Raw genomic sequence first — 14,006 nt, forward strand, 5'->3', positions numbered from 1 at the left:
CGTTTAATCAGTGCTTGGGACCAAGACCTGAGCCACTACACTGCAGGCAGAATGAAGCTGACAGGAGAACCCAAGGTCAATGAGAAAAGCAACCGTGAGTTAAGCAGGCAGGGGGGGGGGGGCAGACAGGAGACAGGAGGTCCAAATTTGCTTTGCAGTAGCATCAGGAGGGCTGGTAGCCAAAGGATATCACCATTGTGACTGCAGTTGGAAAGAATGAGCGCTGGGCGTGACACTTGCCATCTGCCAGCCCCTAGAGGCAGGTTACCTTTCTACTGCCTGACTCTTTCAGATAAGGAACAGGAGCCCAGAGAGGTTTCAAGATCTCAGAGCTGGTAGGCTGCTGAAATAGCAGCACTGCTTAGTACCTCACCCTGACCTCTTTACCACTTGGATGATGCACAGCACATTACTCAATCCTTTCCATTGAAGATGTCCACAGCCCTGGCGCAGCTGGCCGATGTGTCACCTCAGGTGTGTGTGTACAGCAGGAGACAGAGCACGTGCTGAGCACATATGCAAAGCTCTGGCTTCAGCCCAAAATGAGGAGAGAAGGAAAGAAGAACTGATATGCGGGGGTTGGGGTGGGGAGGGGAACAAGAGGGACAGACAATATAAGGAGAGAGATGGACAGAGGAACAAGAAGAGAAGGAAATACAGGCATAAGTTTCCATGTTTACACAAACCAAGGAGACTGGCTCTTCCACCAAGCATAGGTGGCTGTGGGGATTTCACAGGGAAAGGAGGGCTGGCATGGAGCAAAGCAAGTTAGAACTGGTGTGTTTTGTGCTCCTATCCTATCCGCGACTTTCCTTTTATTGCTCTACCATGGTGGAGACCAGCTGCTCTGGGGCTCCTCCGCTCTCACCAGGGTGGTTCTGTTCTTGGGGCAGATCATTCTGCCATGGTTCACAGTGGTCAGCTCGCCATCTCTAGCATCTTCAGACCCGTTCCTTATCCAAGTATTCCTGGGTGCTCTGGGAATCCCGCCTCCAGCGAATCATCTTTCTCAGCTGGTCCATCATGAACTTCTTTTTCAGGTGGTCGTACAAGTAGCTCATCTTCCTCTTAGTCTTGTCAGAGGCTTTCATCTTATGAAAATCAGAGGTGGATTTAGGATAAACAAGTCACTTCGTAGCCAGATACATCTGAGGCTGCTGACCAATCAGTGGTAAGGTGCCTGTTAGACCCGATTTTCATCCCACGAAACTGCCTGGACTACAGGGAACCCCAGTTTCATTATTTAAAGAGAGGGCATCAGGCTAGATAGACTACCGTGGTGCCCTCTGATGCTCTGCAGCCGAGGGGCCTGATTTTGACCTTAACAATCTGAAGACTGATCTAAGGAAATAGGTATCTGGGGGGCCAGGAATGCAGCTCAGTCATCGAGAACTGGCCTAGCACGTGTGAAGCCCTGGGTTCAATTCCCAGCACCGTAAAGTAAACAACAAATGCATGGAAATCCTAAGGGAATGAGGAAATGGAGGTCCCAGGAGCAAGGAGGTCCACCTTGGTTTGGAGTTTGTTTGTTTTCTAAGACAGCTTTTCAAGATAGGTGCCCTGACTGTCCTGGAACTCACTCTGTCAACCAGACTGGCCTCAAACTCTGAGACTGAGATTCAATATTGTGGTAGCTGGGCTTTGGTAGTCGGCCTCGTGGGAGGAGGAAGTGGTGGGCTTTGGTAGTTGGCCTCCGGAGGAGGAGGTGGCCAAACATGGAACTTCACTAAAGGTGTGTGCTGCTCTTTTTTCCATCGACTTCCATCCTGTTTCTTTCTCCTTCCAAAAATCCTCACACTGTGTCCCTATGACTCCCTGTGCTGTTTACATATTATCTGTGACTTCTGGCATATATCTCTGACATGTCTACCTTATCTATGCCTACATATTACCTGTCACAGCCTGTCAACACAGGGAGTTCTAACTTCATCCATTCCATAACTCCTGTGCTGGCTCAACAACACTGTTGGGTCTGGAGGACAACTCCTCATTCAGTGGAGCACGGCAACGACCAGGCTGGGGGAGGGGTGTGGGAACCAACTGCAGGTGGTCCCCTCACTACAGTGTAATCAGGGTGTAAGATAATGCCCAACTATTTCTAAGCCTGGTAGAAAGTGATACACCCCTAAAAGAAATCCAGACTTCAAAAGGCAGATAGCAAGAGCTGCAGAGGAGGCTGGGTCGGCTGCCCTGTCCTACCTATCCTGGTACATGAACTCAGGTTCTCCATTTTGCTTAAACTAGTTCAGATCTACGTTACAGACCCCATAACTAGAAGAATTTCAAATCCTGTTTTACAAATAAAGTGTATAAAACTGGTCTATCTCTGAGTCCCAACCGATTCTGCCAGACCGTAGCATGAGAAGGTTAACACAGAGAACATACATAGACCCCATCTTAGTTTGTGTCTTGTGGGTTTGCCACTGTTGTTGCCTCAGTTCTCCTCTGAAAATGGGGTAAGTTTTCAAAAGAAATTTTTTTAAAAGCCTATCCATATAGTGCTGATGCCAATTCAGACTGCAAGCCTGAAGTTCTGCATGGACAATAAAGTGTTTTGAGGAAACAAAACAGGATGTGAGCCAAGGGGTCTTTCCCTCTGCGTCTCTTCAGCCATGCAGAGCGAGTGTGATACCTTGGGCAAGACACCAACTCCACTGTAAAGATGGGACCTGTCTTCAAATACTTCCATGGCCCCCTATCAGCTCCAGGAGCTGAGAGCTCTGCTTCCACCCCAGGCTACATAGGCAACCCGCAAGGAAGGAAGGAAGGAAGGAGGGACAGAGGGATTGGGAGTGTAGAGTGGTGAGCTCCAAGCACAGAACCTGGCGGGCACTTTACCTCCATCTCGCAGATGCGCTGTGCGTTGAGGTTGTCACGAATAATCACCCGAGATAAATGGCTCTTGGGCAACAGCTTCTTCACATTTGCATCATTGGTATTCATTAAGCTAGAGGAGAGAGGGGAAGGTGGGACAGGTTAGAGACTGCGGCTCAACGCCCGATTTGATAGGTACTGGAATAATGGAAAATACCTCTCTGGGTTTATTTAGTTTTCTTTTGGAGGCAGGGTCTGCTATGGCTCTGGCTAGTCTGGAGCTTACTGTGAGCCGGGTGCACTGGCTGGTTTTGTGTGTCAACTTGACACAGCTGGAGTTATCACAGAGAATGGAGCTTCAGTTGGGGAAATGCCTTCATGTGATCCAGCTGTGGGGCATTTTCTCAATTAGTGATCAAGCATGGAGGTCCCCTTGTGTGTGGTGCCATCTCTGGGCTGGTAGTCTTGGGTTCTATAAGAAAGCAAGCTGAGCAAGCCAGGGGAAGCAAGCCAGTAAGTAACATCCCTCCCATGGCCTCTGCATCAGCTCCTGCTTCCTGACCTGCTTGAGATCTAGTCCTGACTTCCTTTAGAGATGAACAACAGTTTGGAGGTGTACGCTGAGTAAACCCTTTCCCCCACAACTCACTTCTTGTTCATGATGTTTGTGCAGGAATAGAAACCCTGACTAAGGCACCAGGCTAGCTTAGAACTCTTTGAGGCCAGGTGGTGGTGGCGCACGCCTTTAATCCCAGCACCTGGGAGGCAGAGGCAGGCGGATTTCTGAGTTCGAGGCCAGCCTGGTCTACAGAGTGAGTTCCAGGACAGACAGGGCTACACAGAGAAAAAAAGCACTCTTTGAGATCCACCTATTTCTGCTTCCCAAGCACTGGGACTAAAGGCATGTGCCACCACACCTGGATTTTGAGAGAAGTGGTTTTCTCATGTTCAGAGGAGTGAGGAGGAGACCATTCCAAGCTTTGCCTGAAGACGAGGTATGTTAACAAGGCCGTTTCCCGAGCACAGGGAGGACACAGAAAGGTCCAAAGCAGTCCACAAGAGAGGTGGCAGCAGAGAGAGTCCTCACAATTATTACTGTTGTTATTGAAGGGACTCTGGCCAGCCCCAGCATGTAGAGCATGGCTCTGGCAGGCCTTGACTTTCTCCCCCATTTCCTCATCTTGCTAAAAAGCAGATCACATCCCTAAGCTAGCCCCCAAAATCTGGCTCCTTATTTGGCCACTTCCTCCTCCTGAGACTGACTACCAAGGTCCATCTATCAAAATATCGAAGTCCAGCAATTAAAAGCTCCCGTTGGCTCACCTAATATTAACATGCCCAATTAAAATTAAACACTTCATCCTAACACAGGGTTCCCCACTGTTCCTTTATAAACTGCTATTTTCTATGTGCCAAGTCTGTCTCCTTTCTATCCAGAAGCAGTCCTCTGTCTTTCAGGACAAATACCCCTGTCCTATCTCCCCTGTTCCCTTCCCTTTCTCCCTCATCCTCTATCTCCTGTCTTTGTCTCTTATTTCCAGCCTTCTGTCACTCTGGAGCAAATAAATCTTTGTGCTGAGAACTTCGTCATGGGGGTCCTGAGCCAATACTTTCCCTAGCAGCTATTGTTATTACTGTTCCTCTGTGAAGGGGCTGGCGTGGACCCTCAGGCTGCAAACACTAGTCAAGCTCTCTCCAGGTGAGCAACCCCCAAAATGCTGAGTGTCAGCTCAAGGAGAAAATGCCGGGTAAGAGTAAAGGTGGAGGGGCTGGAGAGATGGCTCAGCGTGTAAGAGCATTGACTACTCTTCTGAAGGTCCTGAGTTCACAACCCAGCACCCACCCTAAATGAGATCTGACGCCCTCTTCTGGAGTGTCTGAAGACAGCTATAGTGTATCTATAATAGTAAATAAATCTTTGGGGGAAAAAAAAGTTGGAAGGTAGAGGTAAAAGATGAGTTTAGAGAGGAAGAAGTGGGGAGTTCTTCCTTCACAGCCTAAATCTAAGAGATCTAATCTTGGAGAGGGGAGAACAGAACAAGGTAGAAAAAAAATAAAAGGAAAGGAAAGAAAACCAGCTGTGTCCATGTCTGTAAGCTCAGCACTTGGGAAGCTAGAAGCAGGAAGATGGAGCCCAAGGCCAGCCTGGGCTACGTAGGCAACTGTCGAAGGGAGGGAGAGAGGAAGGAAGGAAGGAAGGAAGGAAGGAAGGAAGGAAGGAAGGAAGGAAGGAAGGAAGAAAGAAGAGAGATGAGGGAGGATTTGGATGGACACAGATTTAGCTAATAAGTAGAGTCTAACGGCAGGGTTTGGGAAATGTTTAAAAATGAGAAAAGTTTGGGGTGTTACAGGACTTTTAGGGACTTTGACAAGCTGTTCCACCTTTTGACACTGCAAGACAACAATGCTATTGACAAAGTTTACACCAGGGACCATGCAATCAAGTTAATGTTACAGTTTGCTACATCAGTTGCCATGTTGGATATTGCTGTCCATAGGCATCCTGGGCCCCAGGGCATCAGTGGGTTGGAGACACCCACAACTGGTAAGAGGTGTGGAGCAATATGAGCAGAATGGGCAGCTGGGAATGAATTGGTAGAATGTGCTTAGTACACACATGGTCCTGGTGATCTCCAGCATCAATAAAAGTCACTTGGGAGACAGAAGCAGGAGGATCAGAAGTTCAAGGCTATTCTTAGCTACATTATGAGTTAAAGCCAACCTGGGCTACATGTCTCAACAAATAACAGATGGTGTTGTTAGCCAGTGGGTTCTCTCTCTCTCTCTCTCTCTCTCTTTTTTTTTTTAAAGATTTATTTATTTGTTATATGTAAGTACACTGTAGCTGTCTTCAGACACCCCAGAAGAGGGCATCAGATCTCATGGTTGTGAGCCACTATGTGGTTGCTGGGATTTGAACTCAGGACCTCCGGAAGAGCAGTCAGTGCTCTTACCTGCTGAGCCATCTTTCCAGCTCCTGGGTTCTCATTTTTTGATAATTTAGTTATATTATGAAGTGTTTTTCAATGGTTTTCCCATTTAAAACAACAATTGTTCATACATTTCTAAAACTTGGAAGCCAGTGGATCATTGTGCTAAGTCAGTTGATATAATACATATAATCAAGAATAAATATCTTGGTATAATAACTAGATAGAGAAAAAAGTTGCAGCCACTGCAACTAAACAGTGGTTACTATTTACTAAAGAGTGAATTTTTGTGTTGTATGCTTTTTAAAAATAAAACACACATATACTTAGATATGGATTATCTTAGCCTGTCAATTGCTGTAATAAAATACTGACCAAAAACAACTTGAAGAGAGTGCTTACTTCAGCTTACAGGTTGCAGTCGCTCATCAAATAAGGCTGAGGCAGGGCTCAGGGCAGGAACCTGAAGTCAGGAACTAAAGCAGAGACCACAGTGGAAGGCTGCTTACTGGCTTGCTCTTCATGACTTACTCAACTGGCCTTCTTATACAACCCAAGGTGTGACACTGTCCACAGTGCCCTACATCCTCCCACACCAGTCATTAGGAAACTGCTCCCCAGACACGCCCACAGGCCATCAGCTGTAGGCAATTCCCCAAAAGATGTTCCTTCATCCCAGGTAAAACTAGTAGTTTTAAATTGACAAAAACTAGCCAGCACAGTGATTGGTTTGCTGCTCCGACTTCTGTTTGGCTTGTTGTTGTTGAAGTTGCTGAGTCTATGTTACTTTTGAGATGATTGGCAAACCACTCTAAAGGAAAGCAGGGACATGACAGACGTGCTGGTGACGTGCTTCTGAATACAGATTCCCAAACAAACAATAGCAAAAAGGGAAGAACCACACATGGATTGACTGAAACAGAAATGGCTGTCTGATACACACAGGAACAGAAGGAATACAATGACAACTTATACTAAACTCAGTCTCTATTGGTTAGCACATCAGAATAAGATCATCATAAAATACAAAAAAACAAAAACAAAAAACAAAAAACCCCACCACCAACAAACCCTAACAAACAAAATGATGTATAATTTTTGACAAGGTCTTGTGTATCCAGGCTGGCCTAGAACTCCCTCTTAAACTGAGGGTGACCTTGAATTTCCAATCCTCCTTCCTCCAGCACCAGGGTGCTTGACTACAAGCACGTGCAACCATTTTCAGTTAAGAAGAAAACAAAGCACCTTTAGGGGGATTCTAATAACGTTCTCCAGTTCATTTTCCTATGAGTTAGGAACAACTGTCGTCAGGCAGTGCTTGCTAATACAAAGGAACGAACATCGAAAGCTACCCAGTTCCACTTTCCTGGTTTTTATGCAGGATGACTCAACATACCCAGGTGCGGATGGGAAGACAGAGTCAAAGGTCAGGAATTTACACACAAGTCTAAGTCCTATTTTCAACCAAAAAGAGACTAAATATTTAAAGATCCTCTTTACTTGGTGAGGCACCAAATTTATCAAGTAATAAATACTGGTCACTTTTTTTTTTTTTTTNGAGACAGGGTTTCTCTGTGTAGCCCTGGCTGTCCTGGAACTCACTTTGTAGACCAGGCTGGCCTCGAACTCAGAAATCCGCCTGCCTCTGCCTCCCGAGTGCTGGGATTAAAGGCGTGCGCCACCACGCCCGGCTTACTGGTCATTTTTGAAACAAATTGTGTTTCCATAATAAATCCTCTGTAGGACTTGTTACATCCTAGGATGATGCCGGTTGAAGAAGGGGGGACAGGATTGGAGTCAAACATTGGGGAACTGAAGGCTTTCCCAGGACGCTGGAGAATGGGAAGGCAGGGAGTTGCCAAGTCAATTGGAGCCTGAGACCAATTGCCTGAGACAAAGTGCGCTCGGACCGCACGACGTCAAGCCTACACTAAGCCCGGGTCAGGATTCATTCGGATGGCTAGAAACGGGACAGTGCTTTCGGCCCAGAGAACGGGCTTCTGAAGGTCCTACGGGTTGGCCTGGGTCTGAAAAATCCCGACATTGCTGCGATCGGAGGAACATCTCAGGGTGGGGGCTGGGGGACACGGCTGGAGCAAAGTGAGTCTGAAAGCTCGGATTCCCTTACGGGGTCCCGGGTCTGACAACTGCTTTGTACACCCGAGCCACACCTGAATAACAATTTGGGGAGTGGGGGCCGCGGCCGCAGGAAGTAGATCTGTGGTTGGATGTGGAGGCCAAGATCCGGCTGGCTGTCCAGTCTCTCGCGCCGGAAGTTCGAACCAGAAGCGGTAGTCTCTTCCGAACTCTTCCTGTAATCCGGGCCCAAGTCCCATTTGACTGAAGGCCTTCTGGGCTGTGTAGAGGTCTCTGACGGGCTAGAGAGCGACTCAGGAAAGCTAGCAAGACCTAAAACCATGGTGGAAAGACGCGCAGACGGGGAGCAACTATCTACACTGGAGTGCGTTGCCTGGGAGACAACTGGCAGGCGGACGGCGCGACGGTCTTTAGGCGTTCTTAGTGAGACTCTGTAGGGCGTGTTGCCTAGGAGACGACGGGTGAGTGGGCGGGGCGTGCAGGCGGTGGGCGTAGCAATGGTCTTTCTACTTGGCGCGTTTCTGTGGAGACGGGCGGGTACGCCCTGCTGCAGCCCACCCAGCTTTTCCCAAACGCCTGGGAACTGCGTAGTCCTTCGAGGTACAGAGTCAGTCGCGGGGTCCCCCTAAGCCCCGAACTGCCCATTGTTCCGCGAGGAGAAGCCGTTGCTACCAAGGTCCGGAATCATGAAGGGCCCTCTCTTTCTTGGAAAGGGTCGCCCGCGGCTCCGGCCTGAAATTGCGTCCTGAAAGATTTCCGGGGTACTGAGGGAAGGAGGTAAGTTCGTTTGAGTCTTGTCACCACGTAGAGAGGCCAAGCTTCCTAGACTTGTTGTGGCACCTCCCGCTCATCTACTTGTGGACTCTGTTCCACGTTTATAACCCAGAATTTAACCAGCGCCCCACCTATATTTGCCAACTTTCTCCCGAAAGTGTAATCCACCAGAAATATCAGCCTTCAGAACTTGCTGTCTAATGATGAACAAAACTGGTTTTCATCGAGTCTCAGGTTTCACGGCTACAAATTAACTAGATGCCAAAAGCCTGGTTGGTTGTAAATGTAAAAAGCAGGAGATGAAGTTTCTGTTCCCTCCCCTCCCCTCCCCTCCCCTCTCCCCCTTCCCCTTGCCCTCTCCCTCTCCCTCTGTCTTGAAAGAGTTTCCGTAGTCCAGGCTGGTTTAGGAACACCACATTTTGCCTCAGCTTCCAGGTCTGCTCTACCATGTCCTACTGTCTATAACCGCTTCTTACTATCTTTGCAACTCTATAACAAATGCCTTTATTTGTCATTCCCACTCGGCTTTGCATTTTAACTTTACCTCTGAGGGACTGAAGAGAGCAGAAACAAAACCAAATGTCACTTGGAAGTCACATTCCTTGGAAGGCAGGAACAGGGAGACAGAACAGTGGGAAAATAACTGATTGGCCTGAGGTTACCTTGAATGACTTTTCATTCTGAGAGGATTAAGGTAGGCCATGACCTTATGCTAGCTGAAACTGGCCTGCCTGGGAAATCCCGATTTCTCAAAGGTTAATTTTAAGAAAACAGCTTTGTTTCTGTGACAAGGAAAAAAAATTAAATCAAAACAAACAAACAAAAACCCCCTGCAGTTTGTTTCCTCAGCTCTTTGTTGGGGGGGCAGGACCCATAAAGCAAGGGCCCCACCTTTCTCTTCTACCTCCTGAATGCTGCAGTTCCAGGTGACCATCACCAAGGCTCTTTTCTGTTTGCTCTCAGTTGACTTTGAGGTCATTAATGTTGGAAGTCACACAGCTGAGCAGAAAACATGAGTTTCCACTAGCTGTGCTGTAGTAGATGACACCAGTTATGTGTGCTGAAAACAGCTAGACTTGTTGGCTGGTTATGAGAAGATGGAAAGACTTGTCATATCACTTTCCCTCTTGTCACCTTTAACCTTTGGGTCCAGTTCTACTTAACGTAATCGGAACATATCCACCCTAATGTTCTTTCAGTGGCTCTACTCCCTCAGCTCCTAACCACCCTCTTTCTCCTGAACCCACCCCAGTAAACCCAAGGCCCATCCCTTCCATTGTTCACGGTCTCTCTGGCCATGGCTGGCCCCCTTCCTCTGTGTGAAAAGACCCCCAGCACTTGAGCAACAGTTCTGGCTAAGTGATGTGAATGTTGGTGTAATCACTGAGTTCTCTGCTGTACTTCTCGATGCATAGGTTCTTACCCTCCAAACTTCCTCCTCCGTCCTGCAGGTTTCAGTGGGCACAGCCTAGCAGAAAGATGCAAGCTTAATACAGCACGGACTGTCGACTTCCACCTTGATGACTTCACCTTGGAGTGCCTTCCCAGTTCAGTTCCCCCAGCCTTCAATCAGAGGCCTCTCACAGATCACCAAGAGCCTGTTTATCAGCAATGGTGTGGCTGCCAACAACAAGCTCCTACTGTCCAGCAATCAGATCACCACAGTCATCAACGTCTCAGTAGAGGTAGCAAACACCTTCTACGAGGGTATCCAGTATGTGCAGGTGCCTGTGGTCGATGCGCCAGTCGCTCGCCTCTCTGATTTCTTCGACTCCATTGCCGACCATATCCATTCGGTGGAGATGCAGAAAGGCCGCACACTGTTGCATTGTGCTGCTGGCGTGAGCCGCTCAGCTGCCCTGTGCCTCGCCTACCTCATGAAGTACCATGCCATGTCCCTTGTAGATGCCCACACTTGGACCAAGTCATGCAGGCCCATCATCCGGCCCAACAGTGGCTTTTGGGAGCAGCTCATCCATTACGAGTTGCAGCTGTTTGGCAAGAACACAATGCAGATGATGGACTCGCCAATGGGACGGATCCCAGACATCTACGAGAAGGAGACCCGTCTGATGATCCCACTGTAAGCCAGCCCACCAGTAACTACAGTACCCCAAGGTCTGAACTTGAACTTGACTTTTGTTGCTGCAGGAGCACAGCAGGTGGTGCTTTTCATGACGCCAGAAAACAGTGTTGCTATAGCATTTAACCTCGAAGTCCAGCCAGGTTTGGTGGTGCCTGCCTGTAACCTCAGATTGCTGAAGCAGGGAGATTACAAGGTGAGTTTGAGGCCAGCCTAGGCTACATATGAGGCCCTATCTCAAAAACAAAATCAACAACAGAAATTCCCAACAATTACTATCTTGTCACCTGTGTTTTCAGAGGGTACATTCATTTCTTATAATATAGTGAGGGTAACTTTTCTGTGAGTGGTAGGGTGGAGCTGGCAGATGGTGCTAAGACATAGGAACCAGTGCCCAGTGCATACGGCAAGCTGGGGTTCCTGCAGCCCTCCTGGAGATGACTAACCCAGAAACAAATCTGCCAAAATCCCACCTCGTTCTTTCAGAGGCAAATCCTGAAGCTTCCTGGTGCTCTTGGATGTCTCAAAGTAAGTGCCAGCCTGCTAGATTAGGGGTCTTCAACCAGGGTTACAGAGATTGCCCCTTCTACCTTTACCACAGTGGCCCAATTCTGGTTTTCTAGATCAGATTCACACAGTGCTTGGATCCCAGTGGTGCCCAGATCAGCAATCCTACCCATACACAGGCCTTAGTTTATGCATGTTCTCAAAGCCTCTATGTGAGAGAGATGAAGAAATGGCTTGATCTCTGCTAGGTCTCATCTGAGAAGCCGCCTCCAGAGTTCTCACTTTGCAACCTAAGAGTCCTGACACAGGACCGCGTGCAGAATTGCAGAGCTGACTGTTGAGGAGCTATGAGGACAGAGTGAGGAACAAGTGAGTTGTCTCTAGCAGGCCTTGAGATTCAGGGCTGCTCAGAAGCCCTTGGTGTTAGGGTCTGATTCAAGAAGGTTTGGTTTGGCTTGGTTTGGTTTAATCCCTGGTCCCAGGTAGCCCAGGCTGTGTAGCCTTGAGTACCTGTCTCTTTCCTGTATTTTAGGAATGCTGGGTTCACAGGTATGTGCCACCTTGCCCAGACAAGACTTAGTGCTACAGTGTGGTTTTTTGTGGTATAAGACTCGCCCAAAGCATCTTGCGGGAGGAAAGGGTTTATTTGACTTACATGGTAAACTCTGTCATGAAGAATGTGGCTTGCTCCCGGGGACCTGCTCAGTGTTACCTGCCCAGGTAGCCACAACCATGGTGGACTAGATCCTCTCACATCAAGAAGCCCATCTCAGTGGAGGGTCCCTTGTCCCAGGTGACTCCAGTTACACTGACAAACACTGTTAACAGTCTAATCTAGAGCCTGGTATGAGGTGGGCAGGAGAGGAAGAAGCTAACTGCTGTTCTAGACTACTGTCATCCTTCACCAAGAGCAACCCCATCCCTTCCCACCTCAGCCTTCACCTGGTAGAAACTGGTAGAAACACAGATTTTTTTTTTTAAACAAAGAACTTTATTCAAGCCTTTTTGTCATTAAAAGAAAACATTTGGAGGTGGAGAGACGGCTCGGTGATTATGAGAACTTACTGCTCTTACAGAGGGCCTGGGGTTTGATTCCCAGCACCGCATAGTGACTCACAACTGTCTATGGCTCTAGTACCAAAGAATCTGCTGCCCTTTTCTCATCTCCTAGAGCACCAGGCACACATGCAGTACAAATACATACATGTAGGGAAAATATTCATACACAGAAAAGAAAAATAAATCTTTAAAAAAAATGCTCCTAAATTAGCATGTAAAATTAACTTGAACTCAGTTCTCTGGGTCATCCTACCCTAAGGCCTCAATGCATGCTAGGCAGATGCTCTACCACCAAGCCAATCCCCAGTCCAGTTCTTTGAGATTGGTTTTGGTCAAGGTCTCCCTATGTAACTCTGGCTGCCCTGTAACTTGATATATAACCTAGGCTAGCCTCCAACTCAGATCAGCCTGCCTCTGCCTGTGCACAGATTCACATATTCATCACAAATCAGGACTCCAGCAGTTCTACTGCCCAAACGATGCTGTTTTGGGTCCCGTTTGTGGTCAGACCCCCAACCCAACCACAGTCTCTGGTAAGCATGTGCCTGGCTGTGTGCATCCTATGGGTTTGCTGATGCTCGGTATGTGCAGCCTGGAGTGTGCCTTTCCCGCAGCCACGCGTCTTTGCTCTATGATGGTGTGTGTGACTGTGCTACACTGGACTCAATGAAGCACACCTGAGCTGTCTCTTTTAGGGGATTATAGATAAAATTACTATAAACATGTGTACACAGGTTACTGTATGTGTGAACATAAGTTTTCATTTCTCTAGGGTGTGTACTACAGAATGAGATATTAGTCATATGATGATGGTGTGTGGAATCATTTTTATTTTTAAAATGCTAACCTTACAGAGTGGCCATCCTTCCCTCTCACCAGACTTCATGGACACTGCTCATACTCACCCCTGTATCCTCTCTTACCCATCCCACATTCTCAGAACACCTTTTCCCAGTAAGTTACACCACTCCATCCCCATGCTCATGACATTTCTGTGTTCAGATCTTTAAAAGCTGGGCTAGTAAGGTGTTGTGTTACAGCAGCTTCATGCATGGCACCACACTGTTCTCGGGGGTCCCCCTCCTGCTCCATATTGTTATTTATTTTGTAAACTGTATTTTGGGGAAATACACATTTATAGGATCTGTGTGCCAGTTCCTCCTAGCACCCTCATCCTGCCTCCCTTCCAACAAGTCCACCTTGTTTTAACATCAATACCCTGAATCCAGTTGGTGCTGCCTGTTGCTCATGGTGTGGGATCATTTGCTAGGGTGTGGGCACCTTACCAGTGGCCAAGTCGCCAAAGGAGGATGACCTCCCTCCCTCTGCAGCCATCAGCGCCAATAGCTCCTCCTCCAAGAGCAGGTGGATAAGTATGTTTACCGAGTATGAGTTGAGTTGATGAGTTGATGTGACAACAGCCTTAAGACAGTCAGCAGCCTCACCCTCCAGCGCCTACATTCTTCCTACTCTGGGGCCATGAAAAGGAGCAGGAAGCTGGTTGACACCTCCTGCAGAATTCCAGCACAATCACTGTTTGTTGTAAAGATTGCCAGCTAGAAGTCAACACTTTTTATTTATAGAGATTTTGTGTTAAAATAATAGTGAACGTGGCCTTACTCCTAAACAGTTTCTGGGAATTTCAAAAATAAGACATTTTAAAAAAAAATAATAATAATGTCCCCTGTGCCGGGCGTGGTGGTGCACGCCTTTAATCCCAGCACTCGGGAGGCAGAGGCAGG

At 47.8% G+C, this 14,006-nt stretch overlaps 2 protein-coding genes across 3 annotated transcripts; one reads left to right on the forward strand and one right to left on the reverse strand.

Moving 5' to 3' along the window:
* Positions 1–788: 788 nt before the first annotated feature.
* On the reverse strand, positions 789–8,177 carry C11H5orf52 (chromosome 11 C5orf52 homolog). Its single transcript, XM_021178137.2, has 3 exons — positions 7,916–8,177; positions 2,839–2,947; positions 789–1,091 (listed from the first exon to the last, which is right to left on the reverse strand). The coding sequence occupies exons 1-3, from the start codon at positions 8,161–8,163 to the stop codon at positions 942–944; spliced, it is 507 nt and encodes a 168-aa protein (XP_021033796.1). The 5' UTR covers positions 8,164–8,177; the 3' UTR covers positions 789–941.
* Positions 8,178–8,225: 48 nt separating this feature from the next.
* On the forward strand, positions 8,226–13,944 carry Dusp18 (dual specificity phosphatase 18). 2 transcript variants are annotated; one of them, XM_021178136.2, is made up of 2 exons: positions 8,226–8,302; positions 10,067–13,944. In XM_021178136.2, the coding sequence occupies exon 2, from the start codon at positions 10,136–10,138 to the stop codon at positions 10,700–10,702; it is 567 nt and encodes a 188-aa protein (XP_021033795.1). In that variant the 5' UTR covers positions 8,226–8,302; positions 10,067–10,135; the 3' UTR covers positions 10,703–13,944. The 2 variants fall into 2 exon arrangements, with proteins under 2 accessions (XP_021033795.1, XP_021033794.1); XM_021178135.2 differs by lacking the exon at positions 8,226–8,302 and adding an exon at positions 8,310–8,618 and having other exon boundaries at positions 10,067–12,428.
* Positions 13,945–14,006: the final 62 nt, after the last annotated feature.

The sequence above is a fragment of the Mus caroli genome, chromosome 11 (genome assembly GCF_900094665.2).
Source record: "Mus caroli chromosome 11, CAROLI_EIJ_v1.1, whole genome shotgun sequence".
Taxonomy (NCBI): domain Eukaryota; kingdom Metazoa; phylum Chordata; class Mammalia; order Rodentia; family Muridae; genus Mus; species Mus caroli.